At 44.8% G+C, this 27,777-nt stretch overlaps 1 protein-coding gene across 2 annotated transcripts in view; it reads left to right on the forward strand.

The window, feature by feature from the left end:
• The first annotated feature begins 4,587 nt into the window (after positions 1-4,587).
• Positions 4,588-27,777, forward strand: part of LOC119463570 (metallophosphoesterase 1-like) — a 47,257-nt gene continuing 24,067 nt past the window's right edge. Inside the window, exons 1-4 of one of the 2 annotated variants that reach the window (XM_049668293.1) lie at positions 4,588-4,606; positions 7,965-8,070; positions 12,253-12,422; positions 25,019-25,089. In XM_049668293.1, the coding sequence (XP_049524250.1) occupies positions 7,987-8,070; positions 12,253-12,422; positions 25,019-25,089 (325 nt within the window). In that variant the 5' untranslated portion in view covers positions 4,588-4,606; positions 7,965-7,986. Of the gene's footprint in view, positions 4,607-4,865; positions 5,000-7,964; positions 8,071-12,252; positions 12,423-25,018; positions 25,090-27,777 lie in introns of those variants that run through there. The other variant, XM_037724402.2, reaches the window with a different exon arrangement.

Here is a 27,777-nt window from a genome sequence, read left to right on the forward strand (position 1 = left end):
GACGGCTAAGTGGACAGCGGCCATCTTAAGTCTCGTTCCAATTCTCACGAAGGCGTCAAAGTAGAGAGCTTTGCGAAGATTGCATCGAAGTCTGAAACGATGGGTGTGTTCCAATACTCCAGACCTGCACAGATCTCCCTGCTCCAGCACGCCTGGTCTAGTTCACCCCTTTTGCCGCTAGGAACAGAACGTACGAGCAGTGTGGCGCTAGTTATAACCTGTTCGCTGTCGTCTGCTTCTGCGATCTATCCCAGTGCTCGTGCCGCTATTTATGCAGCCACAAAGTGTTTAAATTGTTCGTAAATGCATGAATTCACGAAAATAAAAAAAAGAAAACTAAATTTGCGAATGATTGCTTCTCACTTCGATCACGAGATAGAGTAGGAAGAGCGGTGCAAGAAAGAAAAACAACGAGTACAGCCGGCAGAAGATAACTTTTCCTCCAGTAGGGAAAAAAATCTGATTACAAGATTCATATAGTGCAATGGAGTAATAATGAAATGCAATAATAAATAACTTGCTATAGTTATATGAACGAGGAAATTTAAAAGAATCACGCAGACCATATGTACACGCGGACCACACATAGACTGCGAGAACCTGCAGACGCTGCAGAAGGCACGTAACTACAGCCTTGGCTACGTGCAGCTTTCTTGAGTTAATTACAGATGGGATAACGTAAACGATCCCATTATGGTATACTGCTGTGTGCCATTATGTAAGTCAGAACAAAGCAAGGAATCTAGCATCAGTTTTCAGTTTCATAAAAGCTCCGTGATGCATATTTGACGGGCCGAACAAACACGTAAGCAATCACTCGATCGGTTATTTATTTATTTCTTCTTGTGTGGAGCGGCGCGAAATTTCCGCATAATGGGAAACCTAGAAAGAATCCGTGCACTATTTTATACGTTATTACAAAGCACTACAATGAGTACACTTAAACAATGTTGACATATTAGCTGTTGTCTTCGCAAGAAATTGTCACATGTGCTAGCCGTCCGCCACAGAAGAAGAGCAGGCGCACCCATTCGAACGCCACCCAGCCGCCCGCCGAGTAGCAGACGAACAGGTTATAAAAGCGCCACCTATGGCCACCGGTTGAACGAGAGTGGGCGCAAGCGGCTTCCATAGAAGCCGGGTATCTGTGCAGGTCTGGAGTTCCAGTAGGTCGTGCAGCAACAGCTAGGCGAGGCTGGGGCCGTATTCTGAAACGTTCCCATAGGCGAAATTTCTTTTTTCGCTTTCAGGGTGCGCGCTGATTGGCTGGTTGAGCAAAATTGAATGACGTCGGGCTCAACCACCCTATCAACTCATCCAATTTTGCTAAAACAGCCAATCAGCGCACGCCTGAAAGCGAAAAAAGAAATTTCGCCTAGGGGAACGTTTCAGAATACGGCCCCTGGTCCGTGTTCCGACACCGGTTCGACGTCTTCTGGCTCTGAAACCTGCTTGCAAAAGAGCAAGATTATAGGTGCAAGCAACTCCTCTGCAACAGCAAGACTAGAGGAGAAGGGTTGTAGACTAATTACGAGTACTTGCACTGCTACAATGAGACGGGCAGAAAGGACGTACAGCTATGCAGAGGCACTGAAAGGTGAAAGATGTGTTTCACGTCATGGTGGCACTGATGAGACAAACCTGCATCCACTGGATATTAAGCCCAGATGTGACACAACTGTGCGAGAGGTCAAGAAGCAAGTGGAGCAGCATCCACCGGTGGAAGACTTTTTTGGCCTGCAGCGGCAGCTAGAAATGGTTGCACCTTTTTCTGACACAACTTTGACATCTAGCTCTGAGGCCTTCTCACAAAGGAGCAAGAGCAAATCTCAGATTGTGAAGATATATAGTTCAGATGGTGAAAAAAAGATTGCCAGAATGCGAGGAGCAGGAGACCCACAGACACGTGGTTGACCTACGCATATTGCAGGGTGGCTTCTCGCATATGAAGTTCAATGCCATTGCCGCCGTGCTCTGCCACATGAGGAACATTGCATATGATGCAGCATCTACAGTCAAGCCTGCTTCTTAAGTCATCATGCAGCTTCTGCCTTGGCCACATCCTTTTTGAATGTTCTATATAGTGACCAAACATTGTTGATGTTTTGTTGTTACTGAACTTCAAACTTGCCTGAGATGAGTTATGCGACTGTGATATGCACATAGAGACTGTCTACTCTGGTGAAAACGTGCGATATATGCCCAAGGTGTATTTTTATTGAATCAAGAGTGTGGCTGTTATAACGAACCATTAATTGTTACCTTGATGATCCAAGCTATGTTGCTTAGGCAATGGTAATCCAAGCTATGTTGTTGCTTAAGCAATGACACATGTTAGCGCTATTTGTGTAGATATGTATGCTTAGTGGAAATAAACAGTTCAATTTAAAGCAAAAAAAAAAGGTCATTTTTCTTCCTCCATGCCGAGAACGAACACGCCGTCGTCGCTTGGCGCCACCATCGCGCCTTCCTCTGTCACACTAGCACGCAAAAACTCTTTTACGCAAGCGGTCTTTTACCAAGCTGACAGACGCTCCCTCCAAGTTTTTAACACGAAAGTGTTTTATGCCGGGGTCCACCAAGACTTCACTGACGTATTTCCGTATTATGTTCTATGACGTATTTCCGTCACGGAAATACGTCATAGAACACAATACGAAGAAAGAAACCAGAAGAAAAAGTTCCACAAACATGCAAAATTTGGAAATCGAACCCACGACCTCTCGGTCCGCGACGATAGATCGCCGAGCGTTTAACCCATTGCGCCACAAACGCTTTTTTCTTTCTTTATTGAATTGCGCCACAAACGCATTTGCAGAGAGCTACACCAATGCCTCCTTTACTAGATGCCTGCCGCGTCGCTCGTTTTCCCATTGGAGCGGAGGTTCCCGTAGTTCAGGGTGGTCGCGGAGAGACGGCGCTCGATGCCGACCCTACTTCCTGTTGCGGAGGAAGTGACGATAACGAGGCTGGCACGCGCTCGACCAATGGCTTGACGAGAGACCGCGGGTCCTGCCTCCGGGATCGCAACAAACGCCGTTGTAATCTCGGAGGCAGGGTCACGTGGTTCAGGTTTGGAGCGGCCGCCGCAGCTAGCGCTCGCAGCCGACCCCGGTGGAGGAGAGGAAAGAGGAGAGGGGCAGGAACCCGCTTTTCGGCTCACGCGGCAGGCATCTTCTAAAGGAGGCATTGGCTACACAGACGCGCCTTATATATCTAACACTCCTCCGTGTACCCGCGCTCTTGCTCGGGGCGGTGCCGCCGCCTACGAGCAGAAAAGAGAAGTACTGCATTATGACACTAACGCGCACCGACAGTGAACGCTTCGGTGGTCTCAGCACTACGACGCCTCGATGCCAGCATTCGAAGGGACGCTGGCATCAAGAAGCACTACCAACGCCACCTAGGTGGCGTTCACCGTACTCAGCACAGCGGAGCGTGGCCTCCGCAATTAGCTCTGAAAATGTTTCTGAAGTTGATCGCGGAGGCTGCAATTACGACGCGCTGTACGCGCTGATTTGACTCGGTGACGATTCAGTTACGTGCTTTGTCTTGCGCGTTGTATTAGTGTGTCAGTTACGTGCTTCGTCTTTCGCGTTGTGCTAGCGTGTGCAGCGTAGTGCAGCTTCCATATGCACGACGGTTGCTCATGGTCATCGACGTTGGTAGTCGTGATGGAGGAGACGTGCCACCAGGCGTCAGCGTGGGCCTAAGGGCGCTTTAGCCACAAAACACCAATAGACATTATATATCAATCTGCAATAAACATTACTTCTGTGAAGACACGTTTCACTTTCGTGTTCTATACCGATTCCTATATAAGAGGGATTAACCACATTTTTTCCTTCCTACATAGATAGTAGCATAGCATAAAGTATAGCTGTTCACTAGTTTGCTATCGCAATCGATGCTTCGGCTTTTGGGTAAAACTGCGACCACAGAGAAAGGAATTCTCTATGCTGCGACTCCTCTTTTTTTTCGGCTATCTATGCTGTCAGTACAGCACATCTTTAGCAAACAAATTAGAGCATAAATTACGAACCCACGAGAATTGTTAGACGGAACATACTAAGGTGAAGCCGCGGCTTGGGTAGTGTTATCTGACCTACATTGTAGCTCAAGCTAGCAAATGATTCTATTATGTATTATTTGATTGTTACATAGCAAAACTACAGCACGGATTCATTTTTTTCATATACAAACACACAACACACATGCCTTTTAACACAAAGTTGCAAGAAACTGAAAATTAATATTTATAACAGCCATGCAAGTTGGACAGCGTCTTGTTCCACCGTGGGCACCCTCGTGCGTTACCAATTTTTTGCTGCAGGAGCCGGCTGCTGGGGGCTTTAGGCTACGGTGCTAGCCGGCTGGTGGAATAGGAAAGGTTGCCAAACGAGCGCCGCAAGCATGGAGGAAGGAAAAAAAGGAAGTATTTTTTATAGAGTGAAAAGGAAGTATTTTTTATACACTCTAATTTTTTACCTCCATGGCCGCAAGCGCGTCGTCGAACCTTTCGAGTTTCTACAGTGCTCGCCAGGGAGCGACAGGGGTTTTATGGGCTCAAAGATGCGCATCGCAAGCTTTCCCTGTGCTGTGAAAGGTCGGTTATTATGGCAACTTTTGTGGCTTTAAAACGTTGATTATGTTTTTAATAGCTTGTAGAGGCTGTCTGCCGGCCTTGCCCACAAAAATGAGGGTATCAGGCTATATGGAGCTTAAAAATTTCTAATCGGCGCAGTTGATCTCGACAAGACCACGACCTCATAGAGAAAGGAATTCAATTTCTTTCTCTATGACGACCTACTGAGGAAGGAAACAAAACTTCCTCCTCCATGCAGTAGGTCGTGGACAAGACTAACGCACAAGTCGAAGCCAAAGCGTCCAAGTCAATCATATCCAGTGTACTTACGCTGTATTTCGATTCGAGATTTCGATGATGTCGACATTTCGATTCTGATTTTGTGATAACTACTCTGTTCTTGAGGATGCCTCGGTACCTTTTAAATTATAGCATGATACTGCGCGCTTCTTGTGTGTGTGTATAGCACAATTTATTTTATTTCTCTGAAAGCGTTGATGCGAAGAAGCACAGGGTTGAAGTATTGGGCGGGACAGTCGTTGATTTTCGGTATGAGCGGTGCTTTGGAGCGTTTTTAAAGATTCCTGTTGTTGGTTGTGCGTAACTGTAAACCACAACGACTGGTGCTGTTCTATTCTTAAGTAACTTTCGTCTTCTGTAGTGGGTTGCTGTCTTGCACTAGTCAATCGGAGTGGTTGTACATGCTACTTATGGAGCTTCGTTAGAAAAAAAAAGCTGGATGGCGCCATTCATAACAAACAGACAAAAAACTTTATTCACTAGGTCCTGAGAAGCCCTACCCTAGGGCAGAGGCCGCGGACCGCTCCCACGTGGGCTCTTTGGACAGCCCAAGTTTGTCGTGAAAGTTCTGAGGTCTGGATGGCAGAGCTCCATTCTTCCGTTATGCGATTGGGTCCCCGTAACGAGGGGCATCGCCAGAGCATGTGTTCTAGATTGCTAACAGCCTCACAGTCGGGGCAAGTAGAGCTAAAAGCTTCTGGAGTGATCGAATGAAAAAGGGCCAGTTAGGGATAAGAATTAGTCTGAAGCATGCGTAAAGTGGACGACAGAGATCTAGCCAGTTTGCTATGAGGTGGAGGATACGTCCTCCTACCCAGGTGATAGTGCTTAGTTATTTCGTTGAAAGTATCGAGAGTGTTCCGAAACTCGAGAACCCCGGCCTCTGAGCTCGCCCTTGGCCCCGCGCGGTGGGTTAGTGCGCGCGCTTACCGTTCACTCCCGTTCATAAAGTTCGCATTGATTCTGTCATTCCATAGAAGTTCGCAGACAAGTACTTTACATCGACTTATTTAGTTGCCTTGTTAGCAGTTTTGGGATAGGGCATTCGACACGTTTGACCAGCGTTGGTTCTTTGATGAGCCAGGTTGCCGCCGTAGGAAGTTAACGGGGGAGTGATAACATAAAAATCTCTTCTGTTATGCCAAAGCAACAAGAACATAGCTTGAGTTCAGATGCAGATCGAATAAGTTAATTCGCTCTCTCAAGCATGGTGTATGCCCTGCAAAAAGAACTGCATATATTTTCAAACGATTTGACGTACAAAGTTGTTCTTAAAAAGTTTATATTCACCATATTCCAATAATTAAAGCATGTGCCACATCAGACTAGACTGTTACATTAGTTTTTATAGCTACGAATTTTTTGTTGGAAATTTGCCCACATTTCCCACGTGACTGTGGAAGCAGAATTACGCAACATCCAAGATTTTGCAGTCTCAAGTACCTTTTCTGAAGGAATGTCCTAGAAATATTTGACAGATGAAACAACATCTTCAAATGAATTGATTCTTTTTACTTATGAAGAATAGACTGATTTTACCTTGTTCAGAGTGCATGCCGGTGCCATCATGACAGTAGTTCTCTGCACTTTCCTACTGTACTTGGGCTCAAGGCAACATTCAGAACAATGCCCCTGTGTATTTTTTCAGTAAAATTTGCAGGGAAGTTGGGGAGTGCGTCTCTACAACCTCACTTCAATTGTAAAATGCTTTTATTCTTGCCTCCCTACTTCTTGATTTTGATTGGGTTTGACATGGTACAAACATGCATCTTACCATAGGTGCCCTTTAGCTTGATAAGGGGCATTCTTTGTGACAGTGGTGGCGTAGTAAAACTTGCCGTGAAATCGGTCGGTTATCCACTCGGCCATCTGTGACCATGTAGGGAGCAGCTTAAGGAATTGAAGTGTGATGTTGTCACCAGTGTTCTAAATTGCTATCTTGCATGACAAACCTTTGTTCAAAATATTTTTGGTTTGCTATTTCAGAAGTGTAATTTACAAGTCAAGCTTCACTTAACACTCTCATTTAATGTCCCTTTAAAGTGATAATTGCACTGTGTGTATACATTTAATTCACTTCCAAAGTGCCTGGGTGCAGCATGAACTGGGAAGTTATTTTGTAATAGAATGTTTGGACCACTTTATGGTAGGGCTTGTAATTTTTGCACTCGTCAGCTCTTGAACTGCATGTATTTACTGCACGCTTAGTGATTACAATGTAGCTGTTTGCCCTCTTGTTGACATGGGCCGCGATTTTGTAGCGATTCCTTCTCCGATGATATTCCTTTTCACACTTTTCGCGCTTTGTCAGTGGTTAGAGCGACGTCCCACCCGCGTTACCAAAGCGATCAGCCGGCTGTGAACGGTGGATGATAAGAGTGGCATATAATCGAGCTGAAGGCATCGCTACAAAATCGCGGCCATGCTATATGCAGGTGCATTGCATTTTTTGACTGGCCATATATTAGTTACAAGGTTTCACCCCCTCTGCTCCTTGTTTTCTAACTGATATATAAGTGCCTTTGTTAATGCGAAGCATTCTTCGTCTCATATCAGGCACATTGCAGCACTCCTGTGTTGCCATGTTCAGTTATTCAATAAAAATATGTGCAGTGGTGGGATCAAACTAGGGTACCCCAGCATGAAAGCCGGATGCTCTACCCATTGGGCCACAGGGCGTTCGTCTCTCATGCCAATGCCATCTAGCGCTTTGAGACGATTGGCACGTGCTTCACATCGTATATTGACATCTTGCTAATAGAAGTGGGAGTGTGCTAGTTTCCCCCATATTGTACCACCTTTAGGATTGGCCCAGGTTATAACAGAACAGGTTGTAATGTTTGTTCACTAGAGTACAATAAATTAGTAGTTGTGCCATGGTCGTCAAGCTATTGTTGCCTTGCTGCACTCGGTGCACACAAGCTCATGTCGCACGCACAATTGCTCGCCTTGCACAAACATATTGGTCCCTCTGGTAACACTCTGTAGAACCCAAAACGATGCTAGATAGCCTGCTACCTGCAAAATGCTTCCACAGTGTGTGGGATCTGAATAATTTTTTTTTCTTGTTATCATACAGGTGCCCTGATGAGAGCCTATAAATGGTGCTGAAGCATCTGAGAAGACGCCATTCAGCCTGTTTTAAAAAACTGACATTTATCATCCTTATTTTGATTTACTGTGAGGTAAGCTTTAAGTTTGTTAATGGGCACTTTGCTTTAGCCATACAAGTGGCCTGTACCACTTGCAAGTAGGGTCAATATCAAAACTGTTTAGAGCAACAATTTTTTTTTTTCTTTTTGGTAGCCAGACCTTCTGATGATTTTGAAAAATTAAGACATGTCATGTTAAAAATTTTACTTGTCTTGTATTGAATTTGATGAGGCTCTTGACTAAGTGGCATTCAGAGTGTACAAAAAGGTTGCACTGGTCAAGTGTTCATTATATAAATTATGAGCCACTTACTTTGTTGCTGCCCATGTTGTGTGCCAGAAATCAATCATAAATGCAGCAATGCATGTGCCCTGTGATAGTTCTTATTATCATATTCAGAGCTTATATTTCCATATAAAATCCTCTGTGTAAAACAAACAAAGCAGAGGATCACAGAGAGATTGAGCCCTTTAATGATCAACCGTGGTCATAGAAGAGATGTCACTGGAGTCGACGTTTCCTATAGACGACTTGTCATTGTTAAGGTAGCAAGGTGCATTCCTTGGCAGCATTAGGTTTATATAGACGACTTGTCTTCGTCAGGGTAGCAAGTGCATTCCTTGGCAGTATTAGGTTTTCATAGCTCACTCTACCTCACCCCCAGTGGGGAAGGATAATAAGCAGAAGTAGATTAGCCTGCTTACACATATTCTCTATTTTTGTCAACTCTACTTCCTAAAAGAACCAGCACCCCCCATTTCCTTGCTATCGAATATAGCTGGAAGAATTTATATACTGTGCCTTGAATTAGCACACAAAAGTCACAGGTTGCCTGCTTTAAGAAACAGATCACTAGGCTATGGATTGCCAACTTGCCGCATTCAGTACTGGCAACAGGGGTGCAACCACTACTTTATCGGACAAAGGCCGGTACATGCGAAAGTGTCACAAAATCTGCAGAACTGGACCAAGATTTTGCATGCACAAGGTGAAAGGCAGGTGGATACTGTCAGGTGGCTGTTGAGTTTGTGCAGAATAAACTGGCCCAACCAAATCCTTGCATCATGGGTAAAAAAAATAGCCTTATGGCTAGTAGCATTATATGGGCAATGAACCACAAAAGGCGACCTACTGTAGGGCCTCAGTGGCTGCGGCATTCTGCTGCTGGTCATGAATTCCCAGCCATTGAGGCCACATTCCAATGGGGGAGGAACTAAAAAATGTGTACTGGTTAACCCCAGGGGGTCAAAAGGAATAAATTGATCTGGAGCCCTCCACCATGGTGTCTTTCATGTAGCCGATGTTTGGGATGTTAAACACAATCAGGTGAATGAAATCATGCACAACAGTGGTAGGAGAAAGATCCCTGACCTGTAGGGTGACATGCACACACACTGGCTGCTATATTACATGAGCAAATGAGGGCACACGCTGACAGTATAAATCACTGACACCGTGCTCCTCTTTGTGTATTTTAATGTCAATATATGACCTATGCTTTCTTGAAGAGAACATTCTGGGAGGAAGCTTGTAAATAAATCCTTCCATTATTTTTTTTTAATTTTTTTTTTATGAGGATGAGTGCAAATGGGGATTGGGGGACATGTATACATATGAGAATGGTTATTGAGAAAGAATCTTGAAAAATGCAAATCTTGCTGTGGGGGTTTCTCGTGGACCTAGATCAGTGATCTTGGTATATTGTAAATGATGATGATGATAAAATGTTTTTATTAAGGGATGGAAATGAAATCGTTCACCTATGCTGGGAAGCTACTTGTCAGGATGAAGTCAATTTTAGCAACCAAATAACAGAGTAACGGTACACCAGTGTGCACATGTTGAAGTGTGACTTGGAAATAAAGTACAGCACATCTTAACAAAGCATTCATTGTACTCTGGAATGCAGATAAAGTCTGCATGCATGTCATTGCCTGCTATGTCAACTGTGTTCACACATCAAGAAATTTGTGTATGCATTTAACCTCTTATTAAACAATTGTGAGTGTAGCACCTTTGTTGTGTCTAGCTTTTCTTAAAAAATAAAGAATAAAGAAAATAAACTGAGGGCTTGTGTGTTGCCTTTGCCTTGTGTCCTCATTTGTTTTGTGTGCGCTGCAGTATCGTAATGAATAAACTGGGTTTAGCTCTGCGTGATTCCTTTTGGGCTTGGGCTTTCAATATTGTTGCCTCCCAGGACTTGTATGCTCGTGCGACCCTGTGTAGATTGTAGTGCACATTGCCTTTAATTGTTTTCAAAATTGACTCAAAAGTGATTATGGAAAATATTCCTTCCAGATATGAAGTCGAATGCATGTGGAACTATATAGAAGTGTTTTAAGTATATTCTTGCTGGCAGGTTTTGTGAAAATTGCTTCACTGTCTGATGTGCACATTGGAGTTTTAGCACACTCTTTGTGGTGCGCGATGTGTGGCAGCAGTGTTTGGTTTCATGACCACTAGGAGCTATCTAGCTGACCATTAGGCTTCATTACGCCAGGCTTGTGCCAAGAAAAAGACCTCGGAATTTATCTAAAACAACTCTACATTAGGCTTATGTGCACAGTTTTGCTGGCTACAACCTCAGTTATGAGGCTGGCCTGAGTGCTCCTGAGAGTCTGTGTTTGAGAAGGGATCACAGCCAATCCAATGGTGCTGGCAGTGCCTCTAGCACTTATGCGACTGAAGTAATGAAGCGAAGTGTAGCTTCAGCAGTTGCAGCATGTTGTGTTGTGTCATCTGTAGAATGTCCAGGTGGATGGAGTTTGATATAAGGGCACAAGGCTCATATGCATTTGCATATTACCTTCAAAAGCAAAATGACATTGCTGTATAGATGGCAATTCTAAATATGTTTGTTTAGCAGAAGTTGTTTCTTCTGCATTTTATGAAATTGTTCAGAGCTTTTTCTTGGGCGACAGTCCTTAGATTACCAGAATAGTATATGCTGATAGCAGTAGACCCTTGTTATTACAACACTGGATGTAGTAAATTCCTGGTCACAGTAAATAAAAAGTCCCCTCGATTTCGCTGCACTTTATGTACCAGTTCTTGAGTGTGTCACACATGATGCCACACCAGTTCATGTCGTGCAAGTGCAGCAGGGGATGCGCAATCAAGGAGGAATGTGCAGCGACGATTAAGCTGCATCGTCTGCCTCCAAATATTGAAAATCCATCATAGATGTGCACAGGAATGTGAAGCACACTTGCTTTTGGTTATCACTCCAATGCTGTATGGTGGGAGTTATGATGGCAACAGAGTGCTGCCCTAAATGACTTACTCATCAGTAAGAGAAACTCCAAACAAAAGGGAGTTAGCACATTACAATCCTTTACAAACCGGTCCCGACACAGGCTTCCAGGCTCTCACATATATTCAGATCATTCTGAAGCTGCACTGACTGCTTTAATAAAAAGCAAAAAACAAAAAACAAAAAACTTCTGTCCCTATGGCACTATCAACACGAGCATTGCCATGTCGTCTGCTGGAAAAAGAGCTCACATGACGCCTGCGATTTCAAAGCAGTGAGTGCGAGAGTGTCGAAAAATCACCGTGCACGACTTGATTCATCATGGTGTCAAATCGAGGATGTGAGTGCTGCACTCCCTGAACCAGTGCGGAAAGTGCAGCCAAATTAAGGAGACTGGTCCCAATTTTTTTTTTATGGTACCTGTGGCAAAAAAGAATCTAATACCGTAAACCACAACACCTAAGAATTTTGGGATAGTAAGCATTGGTGTCCCGAGTGACCATTTTTAGCTCAGTAATCACTGAGCTAAAATCCCAGCTGAACTTGTGGGCAATCTTTGTATTACCTAGTGTTGCAACATATTTTCAATTCGCACTGTTGCTACATTTCGGTGACGTGCTAGTATGAATTACAAGGTCTTATTGTCTTAGCAGAACTTGTTTTAGTAGAACATTTTTACCTGGAATTTTTGTTACTGTCACTTTCGCACCCAGGGGCTGGCTTTACATAAGCTAGCTAATTAAACTGTGCAATGAATGTGCTAGCGGTGCTTGGCCAGGACGGTAGCGGTAGCATGATAATGATATGCTGAAACATTTTACTCAGCTGCAGTGTGATTCTGTGGGAGAAACTAGTGCAATTGTGTACATCACATTTTTTTTTTTATGTGTGAAATTTTATTAGCAATTCATATAACTCAAAACCAAAATGCACAATGGTGGTACGTGTTTCTCTTTCTCAGGTCATTATATACTATGTTGTCATTGGGCAATGCTCTTGGCCTCACTTGAAAAAGACAAATGTGGGCAACTTTGTTGCTCAGGATGAAATGGTACCCTTGAAAATGATGCTACTTTCTGACACTCACCTTTTGGGTCCTAAGCGTGGCCATTGGTTCGATAAGTTGCGCAGGTGAGTCATTAAGTCATTGTATTCCAGTTCTTGTGTTGGTTTTGTCTGGATTTTGTGTTAGTATTGCAGACTGCAGTGGGCAAAATTTTGCATAATCTAATCAAAAGCATATTGCAAGTGCCCATATACAGCACTTCGCAAAAAAAATTTTGCTTGCTGGCTCTTGTGTTAGTGTTCGTGTGTCAGTGCTCTTGTTGCAGACCGGAAGGAGTCACAGAATGTGTTAAACGCATGCATTTTTGGTGCTTTTCTGTTTCGCAGGGCAGATTTTTCTTACAGTGTAACCAAGTGCAACCAGTGTCTTCTGCTAGTACTAATCGATAAGGCTGAAACATGGGAGGACAACAATGAAACTTGAGGAGATGCCAAGGGCTGAGCAATGAGTTATGGAAATGAAAACGATAGGGGTGACATTGAGAGACGGGAGGACTGTGACGGGAGGACTGTGGTATGAATGAATTGACAAATGAATGTAGCCAATTTTAGATTGAGGGATTGAGATTAAGTTGAGATTGAGAGGAATAAATGGAGTTGGGCAGGCCATGTGATGTGTAGAGCAGATAACCAGGGGTCTATTAGTATGACAGGTGAAGGAAGACACAGTTGAGGACACCGAGAAATAGGTAGTGTGATAAAATAAAGAAATTTGGAAGCACAGGATGGTGTCAGTTGATGCGAGACAGGGTTAATTGGAAGTCACTGGGCCTCAATCATTTGTTGTAAGTTATCTCTAGCATTGCTGAACAGGCAAGTGTCATCTGCAAACTACAAGCTGGTGGGATATTTTCCAGTAATCTTTGTGCCTAATCCTTCTAAATCTAGCGTCATACAACTTGCAAACCTACAGTGAACGGTGCAACAACAAATCACTGTTTTTTGGCCCTTCTTGGGAACAAATAGGGTAGCTGCAGCATCGCCATGGATATTATCTGAGACGTTCGTGCGTGCTTCCTTTATTCCGTGCTGTGGTAACCTGCAACCAATGTGATTGAGGTGCATCTGGACACCATTGGGCCACTCCATTCCTAGTTTTCATAGATTACAAAGTCATGGGGAACAGCGTCTGTCAAACTGTTCGTGTCAAACTTTCTACGAACACAAGTTAGCAGTCACTTATTGTTGGTGAATAAATTAATGTGATCAGTGAGTTCAGAAACACATAAGGCTGTTGTGGTCTGTGTCATTGCAAGTAGCACAGAAACTGGGCACGTACATGGGACTGTAAACCTTATTTTTTGGCTCATGTTGGTTGACTTAGCACTTTGTTGTCTGATCCGACACAAGGTGCAGATTGCAGCTGCGGTAGCCAGCATCATACACCATGTGCTTTGGCATGTGTGGGTATAGTGACGAGGTATGTTTGAATGCATGTGTAGTGAAAAAAAGTGGTTATATTGAGAACTTGTGGTTTAGCAATGACATTTGAAGAGTTTCTCTTGTTACTTATGTCTGTTTACATGCCTCACATTTAATGCTCTTAGTAGAAGCATTAAATCAGGCAAATAGTTTGAGCTCACTTTGTGTACTTGGCTGCATTATTTATCTGAAATAGCATTTAATTTATAGTGATTGTAGATATGAGCAAGATAAGGCCAGAAAAGACATTGCAATTGTATATCTGATCAGGTGACTCCAGGCATTGTCAACATGCAATGTTGCATTGGTGCAACTGCATTGGAAAGTGTGGAAGTACAGATTAGAGAGCATGATTAAAATAAAATGAGCACTCACCTAAGGTTTAAAGAAACAAACATATAACTGATGCTTTGGGGGTGCTATAGGACAGTGCCTGAACAGATGATTTTAAAAGCAGAAGTATTCCTTTTTGCTCCTGCTGGGCTGTGGCAGTCTTGCTTGCCAGTGCAAAATAGATGGTTGTGTGGCACTGTTTGACAAGACTGTAGTCTTACTGGATCACTTCTGTCAAACAAGAAAGATACATTTTTGAAGCTTTTTGCATGGTTTCAAACCTATGTGTATCAGTATGCCTTTCGTCCCCTTTGAATGGAAGAAAAAAACTTTCTGTATTTTCTAAAGGGGTTGTGCCGTAGCGAGGTTGCACATTAGCAAAGCCAGGATGGATTCCGCAACATGCGGGATTACAAAGTATTTTCTGCTCCTATCTTGCTGATAAAGTTTTATTTTGCTCTTTCATTAAAAAAATTTTTTTTTTTACCTGCGATTAGAATTTTGATGCAACAAGAATGTTTTATACCACTGATCCTTACTGTACTTCACATGCAGGTAGAACTATCATCCTTCAGTTTATAGTTTCGACCTAATCGTTCCTCTTCCTTTTCATACTATCTGTCTTCACAGAAGTGTTTTAAAACCTGTCCGCCTTCTGCACCACACAGTACTCCATATTTGTGTTCAGTTACTAACATTAAACCTCGTTATAAAATTGGTTATAAGAACTAATTGATATAAAGAAGTAATTGCAACACTCCTTGAAATTCCCATAGAAAGCTAAGCATATAAAATGTCATTTGGACAAGGTAAACATTTCTACTTGTAGAGAGATGATTGCGGACCGTCACGTTTGTTGACGTGCGGTGCGGTGAAGGATGGAGCCGTAGACGTTTAAGTTTGAAGACAACATATATTAGAACTAAGCACTCTGTAAAATTCTATACAAACAGAACGACGCACACATCAAACAGTGACTAAAGTACATGTAACTCATGCATGCTACGTCCCTACGCTACAAGGTTCTTGCTCGCGCTCACGGCCTCGTCATCTTCAGTAGAAGGAGACCGTGACGGGACGACTTGGTCGTTGAGCAAGACGTAGTGGGTCGACTTGCCGAGATGCTGGGTTAGTGGTGGCGGTGGCTCGAACGTTGAGGAACGGCATGAGGTCAGACGACCAGGAACAGTACTGACCGGAAACAGTCTCGCGGGCAAGTAGTCGCCACACTGGTCACCAACATGCGCAGGAGCGCAACTGGTCAGGAGGTTGCCCAGCGGTTCACCCGAGCAACCCTCTCGAACCCTGGCTCTTCGAACACCGTCTCCAACCCGCCTCTGCTGCACTCGTGCCTTCTACCTCTTCTTCTTTTCTTTTTTTTTTCTCCGCCGTGCCACCTCGTGCTCTCTCTTCTTTCCGCGCCGCGCCGCACATGTAGTCAATGTCGTCGTCGTCGTCGTTTCACCACACTACCCCTCACCCAAGAAAGTTGTTTATCTTTAACAAACTTTGCTCTGAGGAGAGGGCTTGCAAAAGGAGCACTGGTTTCACTAGCACTTATCACACACACTTGAAAGTACACAGACTGTTCGCACTGTTCATACATTTCTAAAGCACACGCACACGATACACAAAAGCAGTAACATCAACACATACATAAACAATTGTTGATGTCATTTGTTAGGGACTACGAGACTTTGCTGAGGTAGTCGGCGCCAATGTTATCACTGTCTTTGATATACTCGACAGTGAAGTCATACTCCATGACTAGCAAACTCCAGCGGAGCACTCTGTTGTTTACATGCTTAGTGGAATTAATCTAGGAAAGTGGTTTGTGGTCTGTTTGCAAAACGAAACACTTTCTGTAGAGGAACACGTGGAACTCTTGGATGGCCCACACAAGGGCAAGGCCTTCCCGTTCTATGGTGGAGTAGCGTGCCTCCCTGGGTTGTAGCTTCCGGCTTGCATATGCAACCGGGTGTAAGACCCTGTCATGGCGTTGCAGGAGGACAGCTCCCAGGCTTGTTGATGAGGCGTCTGTCCGAAGTACAGACGGCTGCTCTAAATCTGGGGACCGTAGAATTGGCTGCGCAGAAAGCAAGTGTCGAAGTTTGTCGAAGGCTTCCTGATGGTGCGTTTTCCATGCGAGTTTGTTTGGTGCCCGCTTGCGAGTCAGGCCTGTGAGGGGTGCTGACACTTCGGAATAATTTGGCACAAAGTCTCGGTAATAACCGGTAAGGCCAAGAAATAAGCGGACCTCCTTTTTAGTGGTCGGCCTCGTGGCGGCTTCTGTTTTCTCGAGTGTCTCCGTCTGTGGCTCCATGGCTTACAATATGTCCTAGAAACTTCATAGAAGTGAATCCAACTTCACGTTTTGAGGGTTTGATGGTCAGGCCAGCGTTGTTCACTTGTTGGAAAAAACGTCGGAGAGTATCAACATGTTGCTCCCATGTTTCTGTGGCAATCAGAATGTCGTCAAAATAGTGATAAATATTGGGGATGTCGTGTACTACCTTCCTCATCAGCCGTGTGAAGACAGCTGGTGCGGTCTTGATGCCGAATGGCATGAATCGGAACTGGTACAGGCCCGAGGCTGACTGGAAGGCGGTCATCTGCTTCCTTTCTGGTTGCATTGGTGCCATTGGTACCCTTTCGTGAAATCAAACTTTGAAAAGTAGCGACTCTTTCCTAGCTTGGCGAACATCATGTCAACCCGTGGAATCGGTTCATTGCCCGTAATGAGCACTCGATTTAGTTGTCTGAAATCAATGCACAGACGCATGCTGCCGTCTTTCTTCTTAACTACTACCACCGGCGACTGGTATGGTGAGTGCGAAGGTTCAATGATGCCTTGCTTCAGCATTTCCTGTATTTCCTCTTCGGTGGCCTTTTCAACTGCAAAAGGTACCGGATATTGGCGTACGTGCACTGGAGCTTCCGTGGTCAGCCTTAGTCGGCATTCTACAAGATGCGTCTTGCCAGGAACATCCCAGAATATGTCTTGGAATGCACACATCGTATCCTTTGCTTGATCGCCTTCCTCTACTGGTAAGTCTGTGGCAATCTTTACGTTCTCTTACGTTTCTTTCTGCTTGAGTACAAGGAATGGAGGGTCGTTATTTTCAACACCTTCGCGAGTGTTGACCGCGGCAGCAGTTTGGCGTTTGGTCGGCGGCAACGACTCCCGCTCCTCGTACTTTTTAAGGAGATTGATGTGGAAGGTACCTTCTCGTGTGCCTAAGTCTACGACGAAGTCGATGTCGCTTCTCTTGTCAATAACGGTAAATGGTCCCTTCCAGGTCAGTATTAGTTTGTTGTTGTTGGATGGGAGCAGAAGTAACACTTTGTCTCCCATAGCAAGGTGTCGAACCTTCGCCTTCCGGTCATAATATTGCTTCTGGGTTGCCTTCGACCTTCGAAGTGCCTCATGGGCAAGTTCACATGTTCGGTGTAACCGTTCTTGTAGCTCCACAACGTAGCCGTATGTTGTTTTTGTCTCGTCATGCAGTTGGCTTCCCGACAACAGCTCCTTGAGGATTGCCATCGGTCCTCGTACGTAGCAGATCAAAGGGCGAGAAACCCAAGCTTGCCTGCGGGACTTCCCTGTAGGCAATTAACAGTGGGGCTAAGTATCGGTCCCAATCTTTCAGGCTTTCTTGGCACATCTTCCGGATCATTTGCTTCAACGTTCCGTTAAAGCGCTCCACTAGACCATTCGCCATTGGATGGTAAGGCGTGGTTGGTAGCTGTTTAAAAGACAGCAGATGGCTTAACTCTTTCATGAGCTGCAAGGTGAATTGTGTACCTCGGTCGGTTACTATTTCTCGTGGAATTCCGACCCTGGTAAACATCTCAAGCAATGCCTCGGCAATTCTTTCAGTGGTGATGCTTGGCAATGCAACCGTGTCTGGCTAACGGGTTGCAATGTCCGCCATAGTTAGGACATATCGATTACCACTGGCCGATATGGGTGACAGGGTCCAATGATTTCGATACCAACATGCTGGAAAGGCGTATTGATTATCGGTGCGTTTATCAGAGGCACACGTCCTACAAGATGTTTTGGGACGGTCCTCTGACAAATGTCGCAGGACTTCACAAACCGCGAGACTTCTGCTTGCACACCAGGCCAGTAGAATTCTTCCGAAACCCTATCCGCCGTCCTCTTTGTCCCTTGGTGACCGGACAGTATGCCTTTGTGTGCGATCTTCAGGACAGATGCTCGAAGGTCCTTCGGAACAACCAGCTGTTCCACTTCTCTCTGTGTCGCAGACTTATACCGCCGGTAGAGAAGGTCATTGATGATGACGAATCTGGCAGTGGTTGATCGTGTCGTTTTAGTCTTGCCAACGTCCGCGAAGCAACCACTGAGGCTTCGGTCGTCCTTTTGCATTTTGGCGAATCTTTCGGGACCAACGTCCAACGGGCTTGGCATGACTACTGGCAACTTTGGTGATTCTTTGCCACCGGATCGTGATACAGCAGCCACATCATCATCGCAAACAGGTTCGGTGTTGTCCTTGCAATGTAGACAGCCATCAGTACGTTTTTCAGGCTTTAGCGCGGCTTCGCTTCCAGGCAACTCGAGAGAGGGGCAGACACTGTTGATATTGCCCAACACAACATCATACAGTGGCCGTTCCATGCATATGACAAGTACCGTGCCCTTGTAGAACGGACCGTCGATATCAACTTCGGCTTCTGGAAGGTGTTGAGCGGAACTGTCTAATAAATAAACAGTCCGCGTTTTCCCTGTACGTTTCTCGGCTGGAACAAGTGCGCGTTTTACGATGACAGTGTCGCAACCCGAATCTCTGGGCACGGTCACAGGTTGACCTTCCAGATAACCTTGCGCTGTCGGCATTCGTTCTGTTCGACGTTTCAGACCAACGGGGCTTTCCACACCCGACCCAATCTTGTCACATCTGGTGTCTTCAATGTCTGTTGCAATTTGGCACTGTTCGCGCAGGGTGCTTTCTTGCGTTGTTTGGCCCTGTTCATAACTGGAACACAAAGCCTCGTTGCGGTTCTTCGTGTTTTGGGGACAGCTCTGTGCCTTCTTCCCTTTCACACTGTTCACAGACCTACTCCCTGTGGCTCCAGACCAGCAATCGGACTGCTTGTGGCCTCTTTTATTGCATATGAAGCAATAGGGCTTTCCTTGAGCGCTCGTTGGCTCTTTTGGCACCGTCCCGCTCTTCACATACGCGTTCTCTTCTCTTCCTCTAGCCAGGTGTGTCAGGCCTTGGGCTTCGAGATAATGATCCGCTGTTGCGGCCAAATTGCTCAAATCTTTACAACCTCGCGCCTTCAAAAATACCGTAAGCTTCTGGTCGCATCGACGCAAAAATTGTTCCGAGACGACCCTGTCTCTCAAGGCGTCATATGTCCTTTCAGTTTTGGCCAGTTCTTACCAATGGTCAAAATAACCAAGCAGAGTCTGCCTGCAAATTGGCGTCCTGTTTCGCCATTTTCGGGTTTGGCCTTGCGGAACTTGATTCGGTAACCCTCTTCAGTATACCGAAACCTCTGAAGTAATGTTGACTTCAGCTTTGCAAAGTCAGTCGCATCTTCCGCAGACATGCATCCGACAACAGTGAGAGCCTCCCCTGTTAGGCACAAACTCGGGGATAGACCCACCTGTCACGAAGCCATCCTTGGTCAGTGGCTACTCGCTCGAACCTTTGAATATAAGCGTCGAGTTCATCCCGGGATTCATTGAAAGCTGGAATTAGCTTGTGCGGACTCCGAAAACCTTGACTGCTCGCGCTGCATTTGCTTGGTTCAGTGGTCACTGCTTGACTAGGTTGTTGTGACTCTTGCACGCGTAGCCGTAGCTCAAGTAACTGGCGTTCTCTAGCTTGCCGCTCTAACTCTGTCGTGATCTTCCTTAGCAGCTTCACGCTGTAGCGTATATCTCTCGCTTTCTCTCTCGCGCTCCTTCTCTATCCATTGCTGGAGTGCTTTTCCTGTTAGTCTCAACTGTTTACCAAGACCTATCAGCTTTTCGTCATCCATCTTCAACCACCGCACATAAACAAAGTGAGACTCTCAAAAGGTGTTAAAGAGAGTTTAACACCTTTTGTTGAAGAGTTTAACACCAAGAGAGTTGATTGCGGACCGTCACGTTCGTTGAGTTGCGGTGCGGTGAAGGATGGAGCCGTAGACGTTTAAGTTTGAAGATAACATATATTAGAACTAAGCACCCTGTAAAATTCTATACAAACAGAACGACGCACACATCAAACAGTGACTAAAGTACATGTAACACATGCATGCTACGTCCCTACGCTACAAGGTTCTTGCTCGCGCTCACGTCCTCGTCGTCTTGAGTAGAAGGAGACCATGACGGGACGACTTGGTCGTTGAGCAAGACGTAGTGGGTCGACTTGCCGAGATGCTGGGTTAGCGGTGGCGGCGGCTCAAACGTTGAGGAACGGCACGAGATCAGACGACCAGGAACAGTACTGACCGGGAACAGTCTCGAGGGCAGGTAGTCGCCGCACTGGTCACCGACATCCGCAGGAGCGCAACTGGTCAGGAGGTTGCCCAGCGGCTCACCCGAGCAACCCTCTCGAACCCTGGCTCTTCGAACGCCGTCTCCAACCCGCCTCTGCTGCGCTCGTGCCTTCTACCTCTTCTTCTTTTTTTCGCGACGCGCCGCACATGTAGTCAATGTCGTCGTCGTCATCGTTTCACCACACTACTACAGTCGAACCTCGATATAACAAAGTTGTACTCGCAGCGAACAACTTCGTTAAGTTGCGAATTTCGTGAATTCAAGGTTTTAAAGTTTCCGCAGTAAAATATTCTCAGAGCATTCCCGGTGCATAGAATCTTGTTATTAAGCACTTATAAACAAATCTCAAGAAGGTCGGGTCGGGCCATATTACGTGGTTATGAGCGCCAGCACGTGCGGTGCAGATTGTGCCGAGAGCAATGCATCGACCTGGCTCGCGACGTCCGAGATTTGCGTGCGTAGTGCCTGCAGCCGGCACCTACAAATGAAAAAACAAAAGTGCAAAAAGATAGAATATTCGGCCTGAGCAAAAAAAATAAAAGTCGGAACTACACGAAGTAAGGTTCGTAGTTTTATCAAGTGTCGTGCGTGCCCAGGCAAACATTAACAGATCTCACTCGATCACCACAATCTCGCTGTCACAATGCAAGCTAACACTTTGCACCGTGACTTGGAAACTTGGGATTACGCAACCGCCAACACTAGACGCATGGGAACTCAATGCGCACAAAGGCACGAACCACTTCGGCTTGGCGTTTGCACTTGCCGCAGAGAGAGTACCTCCAAGATAGGGTGCGTGGCCCGCGCATGGTCGTGCGTGAGGAGGAGATCTGCCCCCTCCCCTAGCGCGTGCTTGATCACGTTACCACGGGTTCACTCCCTCCCCATCCCTCTTGCACAGATGGAATCGTCAGCTCTTGTGTTTCTTCGAGCACTGCAAACTGCTATGCACCCCACCTCCGCAACTTGTTTACCAACGTGACAAATGGCGCAGCGGCGTTTCCCACCTACCGCATCCCGGCACGTGTGCGCTTTGGCGGCGTTTTTTGCTGCTCAAACTTTTCGTGCGGAAGGACACTTGAAATAATTATGCCCTTGGCCGGCTTTGTTATAGTTTTTTTGCTAGATTTACTAGCCATACAGGCTCCAAGTACATTCTTGAAATGGCTAAAAACTTCGTTAAACTGAAACCATGTCACGAAATACTTTGTTAAATCGTGAAAAATACGTATTTTTCAATGGAACTAAGATTGTGAAATGAAAATAGTTTGTTACATCGCAAATTTCGTTAAATCGAGGCTCATTATATCGAGGTTTGACTGTACTAATAAACACGCTAGGCCATGCAAGGTTTAACTGTACTAATAATAATGCTACACTAGACGAGATGAGCGATAAGAATAGAAAATGAAACGGATTCTTAGAAAATACGATCTTTACTCTCATGTTGTCAGTGATCACTTGGTTTATCAGTGCTTCGTGAACTTGCCAGAAGAGTATTACAAGCTCCGATTTTGTGTTCTGATAAGATCTCCAATGCCACTAGCAGCAAAAATGTATTAGCGGTGACAAAAGCTGCATTACAGAAATCAATCACCTCACTGAAGAAAATGCTACAAAAAACAATCTTTATGGACCTTAGGTGGCACTGTGTGGGATTCTTGTATTGGCTTTGGTTCCACCTGGACTATTCTGACCAGAGACAACGGAACTTTGCCGATTGTGGATTGATGTCGCATTTACGAAGTCGTTTGCTTTCCGCATTGGATGGGAGCATAGTGCTGCGTGTGACCACTGCGGCGATGAGGAAACTATCGAACACGTTCTTTGTCATTGACCCTGATACATCGTACACAGGCAGCCACTTGCGACTGCGCTGGTGCATCTTGATGACCAGCCGCTTTCGGAGCAGACAGTCCTGGAACGCCAACCTATACAGTCGTCACACCACAAGACAGTGAAGCACTCTTGAAATTTTTACGTTTGAGTGGCCGTTTGGAGAGACTGTAGTTCTCATGGACGTTCACAACCTTCCCTATCCCTTCTTTTTTTTTTTGCTTTGCTCTTTCTCTTTGCTGTTCTTTCCGTCTTTCATTTCCCCGTTCCCTTCCCCCAGTGCAGGGTAGCAAACCGGAATCTTGTCCGGTTAACCTCCCTGTCTTCCCTATCCCGTTTATCTCTCTCTCGCAGTGGTAACTTACTGCAACACCCCTGCCCTTCGCCGGGAGAGTAATGTTGGTTGTGAGGGTGGGAAGTGGTTATAATGAACTTTGTGTAGCAAGGTTTTACTGTAGTTCCTACTTTTGCTCGTCTTCTTCTTTTGCCTATTAGATCTGACTTGATTAGAACATTTTAGTATTCTAATAATTTGGCCATTTCTTCTAACGTTGCGTTATTATTTCTTTTTGTTACTGCTAAATGACCATTGTAAGGGGACTAAATATCCTTGTTTTTATTTTCATTTCAATAAAGAAAATATTTAGAAACCATTGAAAATGATTGTCAAAGTAAGCCTAATGCGCACCGTAGACATCAACTGGACGCACTAGCAATGCTTCTGAAGTATACTGCCGATGTCAATTACGGTGTTTGATGATGGTGGCACAAGTTATTGAGATGTTTTGGTACACAGCACGACAGTGTGATGATGGCATGACAACGAGGACTTTGTGACGACTATGAAATGATGGCGATGGAGGTGATGACAGCATGACAACAACAGCATGACCAAGATGACATGACAACAACAGAATCTCAACGGTGTGACAACAACGGCATAACAGCGGCAGCATGATGACAATGGCATGACAACGGCTGTGCACCTGTGCTCCCTTTTCTGCTCATTTGCTCCGTAGGAACCAGATGCTCCTCCAACCATTTGCTTTAAAATCATGCAGATCCCGTACACTGTGGAAGTTCGTCTAAGCGAAACTGTGATGAGCTGGCCAGACGAAATGGCGCATCTCGAGAAGAGTAATAGCACAGCATGACCACCGACCACAGCACGTAAACCTTCAGGCGCCATAAAGCTCTTGCATGACAGCACATGTGTCTCAAAGAGTTAGTTGGTGTTTGTTGACGAACGCGCCTCACGACTTGGTCTGATAGCTTGCACGCTGCACTTTTTTTGGCAAGATACTTAGCCAGCACTCAACATTCACGGTAGCCAAAGATAGCCATTCGCCTTAAAAAGTACTAATTTACTGACACGTAACTGCATGGCAGGCTGTCCTCAGGGCAAGGGCTTGTTTTTGCTGAGAACTTATAGAACGACTTTAACATTTTTTATATGTGGCTATAGCCACCAATACTGGTGCGTAGATAGCACTTGTACACACAGTAACAGAGAATACTATGCTTACTTGAAGGCAGCCACAGTTGTTTAGGCACTACTAGGGGCATATGTACATCCACGCTTGTTTCCCATAGTAAAATTGTTTTTTTGTTGTTAAGCTGCGTCTGCCAGCTGCTGTATGTAATCGTAACCCAAGAAAGCAGTAGATTTTATGTTTAGATTGTTTTGAAAGCAATCGAATATTGTGCACACCTTTATTTTATACATAGCAGTGTACCAGCTGTTATGTGGGTTTTACTGCTGCACATGCTGCTACATGTTCAGCAGTTGCTTGGCAAGCTGATCAATGAGTTCACAATTAGAACCAGTATATGTAGTTACATGGCTGCCTATGACTGGCATTCATGTTATTACTGCACTAAGAAAAATGGGGCAAGGGAGTTGTGCTTCCTCCCTTGTCCCCGTTTTTCTTCATGCAGTAATAACATGAATTCGTACCAACTTGCCCGACTTTCGATCTTCCTATAACTGGCAGTGTGAGTCATTGCAGGCACTTAATGTTAAGCATTGTCTTCATTGGGTATTGCTTATGCACAACAAAGTTGATGCTGCATATTCACTTGTCTAAAGCAAGTACCACAGCACATGATGGTTTCAGTTTCTGCAACCCTGGTGTGTTGCACTGTCAGGACACAATAGTTGTCACATGAATACCTAGGGTCGCCTGTTCACTCACCAATTGCAGTCAGTGAGAATCGGCAGGCCACATTGTGTGCCTTTTTTTACGAGTGTATGTGGCAGATGTTTTGGCTTGTTATGTCTCTAAAGAGATGTCCATGTGATATGCAAAGCAGCCACATTGTAGAGTGAATTTTCTTAGTTGGTAGCTGGTGGCCATGACTGAAAGAAGAGAAAAAGCTCTGTTGGTCACGTATGTTGGCCAAGTGGTGCACATGCTTTATGAAAATTAGTCACATTGGAGGTATGTGCTACTACTAGACTTGGGTTTTCTTGTATTTGAAGAGCGGGCACACTTGCATGAAAGAAATTGTTGATATTCTAAACTGCAGAAATTTCTTGCTTTCTTCGAAGGGAATGGCAGATGCATCGCACATTTCAGACTGCTTTGACACTGCACCGTCCTGATGTGGTGGCTTTTTTAGGTGAGGCTTTTAACATTACCTAAGCGTTACTTTTTAGTGAATGTTGACATTAAAGGGGCTGTGCAACACCTCTTGCCAATATAGCTGTTTCTTTACTTTCCGTCTGCTGTTCCTCTCCCTTCACTTTGGCAAATGCAGTTGTTGAGCCTGGTGCAACACATGCAATGCGAACAGTGCTCAGCCGGTCATATGCAACCATGCCACATAGTGTTTTTCTTTTTTTTCTTTTCTTTGCCTGTCGTCCACTGAAGGTGTCATATGTTCAACCATTGAAGTAACCCTGCCTCTGGTGTCTTTCATAATCAGTGACAGGATATGCAACTGTCTCATTGCCACAGATAAGACAAGAGATAACAGACTGAAATTTAGGGATGAGCAAACACAGGAGTTTTTAAAAGCTCCCTCAATTGTCAGCGGAAAAGGAGGGCATTATTGTAATAGAAGGAACAATTAACTAATGTGTTTGTTTACTGATATTTGTGGCAGCCCTTAACGGCCACATTATCAAAGGGCTGCAGTGGGGCTGTGACTAGTGCACATTATTCACATGAGCCTGAACTTGCATTACTGGCTTTTAACATCGGCTAATGTCAGATCCACTCACAAAGATGAGGTCTTTGCCAAATATATGTTAGCAGTTACCTAGAAACTAGAAATACTTTGTGCTTTAAAGTACATTTCTTCTGCACTTATGAGCTGAACCCAGAAATAATCTTTCCTGCAATTCTTGATTTAGAATTCAGTGGGCCTTTTCTGGTTAATTTTCTTTAATGATGTACTGGTGACTTTGAGAGCGTCCTGCAAATTTAGGAACAAGAAGTCAGATGAAGCTAATTCTGGTTAGTATAGAGACTCAGAAATAAGTAGTATCAATGTTTTGGCTAAAAACTCTCTCGTAAGAAGCTAGACATTGGAGGGAAACTTGCTGTCGTGGAGCATCCAGTGTTGTCTGTACCAATCATGTAATCTTTTCTTCCATAGGGTCTGCATACAATATTGCTTATTAACTCTTTCATTCCGGAAATTGATGGCTCCTTCAGAACTGATAAAAGGGACATTTATGGTCTTCCTGAATAATGGAGAACATTTTCACTTCCATCCACAAGTGGCCTTGTGTAGGATTGAAATGCACAGCAAGCAGTGGCTATGCACAGTGCGTACCACTGGCTGACTGCACAGTACAATAAATTAATAAATTATGGCAGGTTAGAAAAAAAAATTGCGTTGTCCCTGGTTGCAGAAACAACGATGTGGCTATCAAGGCACAGGGTCTATAGGGCCTCTGCTACATCAAAACTGCCACCTCTCTATCCACCAAATAAAACGGACAAACCCGGTCTAGCAGTGTACCATGGAAAACAACCAGAAAAAGCATTTTGACCACATCATATATATTGAGGCGTGTCGTGAGCTGTTAGTATTTTTATTAATTCAGAAATGGTCTAGTGATCTGAGGTTTGCTGTGGCATCACTTTTCACAACTTGTGCATGCATTTTCGCTATGGTTATGCACATAACATTTCTGTAACATCTATATTGAGGAAGGAATAAACTAATAGTTTTTACCACAGATGCCTCCTGGTTGAAAAATTTTAAGTGTGAAAGGTTGTGTCACTGGCGAAGCCAGTCAATGGCATTGAGAAGCTCACATGTTTATAGCTGGCCTTCAGGACTGTTTCAGTTTGATGCTGGCAACTTTTTGTCTGTAAAGAAAAAAAATAATAAGACAGGTTAGACATTAGGCAAAATAAGAAAAAAAAAGCTTGGTGGCGCAACCCACTGCCCCGTTTCAAAGGGGACGCTCACAGCATCCATCCATCCATCTAGTGATGAGATTTCTCCGCTTTTACTTTTGCCGAGGGCCTTGCTTATTTGTTGTGTTTAGCAAAAGCTGCCCATTAGCCATCATTTTATTATATGGACACTCCAGGGGAATTTCTATATTTCATGTTTACTTGTGTGCGTGTGACACCATGCTTGTTAATTTAGTTGGTAAGCCAATGTTTACAAGTTTATGTGGCCGATAAAACTATTATCTTTACTTCACGTAGCTGTCTAGTAATTTGCTATTGCAATCGATGCTTTGCCTTTTGGGCGAGACTGCAACTTTTTTACTTGTGCATTAAGAGTAAGAAAAAAACAAGTGGTGGGGGTTTTTAAAAGCTGACATAAAGCGCCAGCAGTATTCCTAGCTAAATTGTTGGTTCTTAGCTGTGTAGTGAAGAAGAGGGACGATGCAGTGGGGCATCCTTACCAGCGCTGTCTAGTGGGTCAGTCTCTCCAGCGATGGAATAACCAAATACATCTCTGGGCAATGCATCAGATGTAGAAACAGCACTGAGTGTACGGTAGGTGGCGCAATTCGGGTAGTCGGGCACGTCGATAACTTGCACGTCGTCAATGGCTTTCACGGTACCAACACATTCTCCTCGGATCAGCATGACAGGGTATGGGCACGGGTTACAAACGAAAATTGTGCAAGTGCCCTTGATGATGTCCACGGTCGCAAACGGTAGCAACGGGCCCTTCCGTGCGAGAAAACGGCCAGACGGCGAAAGTACTGCAATGGCGTCCGAGAGGCCACTGCAGTGCATGGACACGATCATTGAGGCGTTGGGAGCAACCTGTGTGTCGGCTTCGACAATCAGTTTCCTGGAAAGCGGCGGAGCGTCAGTGGGCATCAAATCT

The sequence above is a fragment of the Dermacentor silvarum genome, chromosome 1 (genome assembly GCF_013339745.2).
Source record: "Dermacentor silvarum isolate Dsil-2018 chromosome 1, BIME_Dsil_1.4, whole genome shotgun sequence".
Taxonomy (NCBI): domain Eukaryota; kingdom Metazoa; phylum Arthropoda; class Arachnida; order Ixodida; family Ixodidae; genus Dermacentor; species Dermacentor silvarum.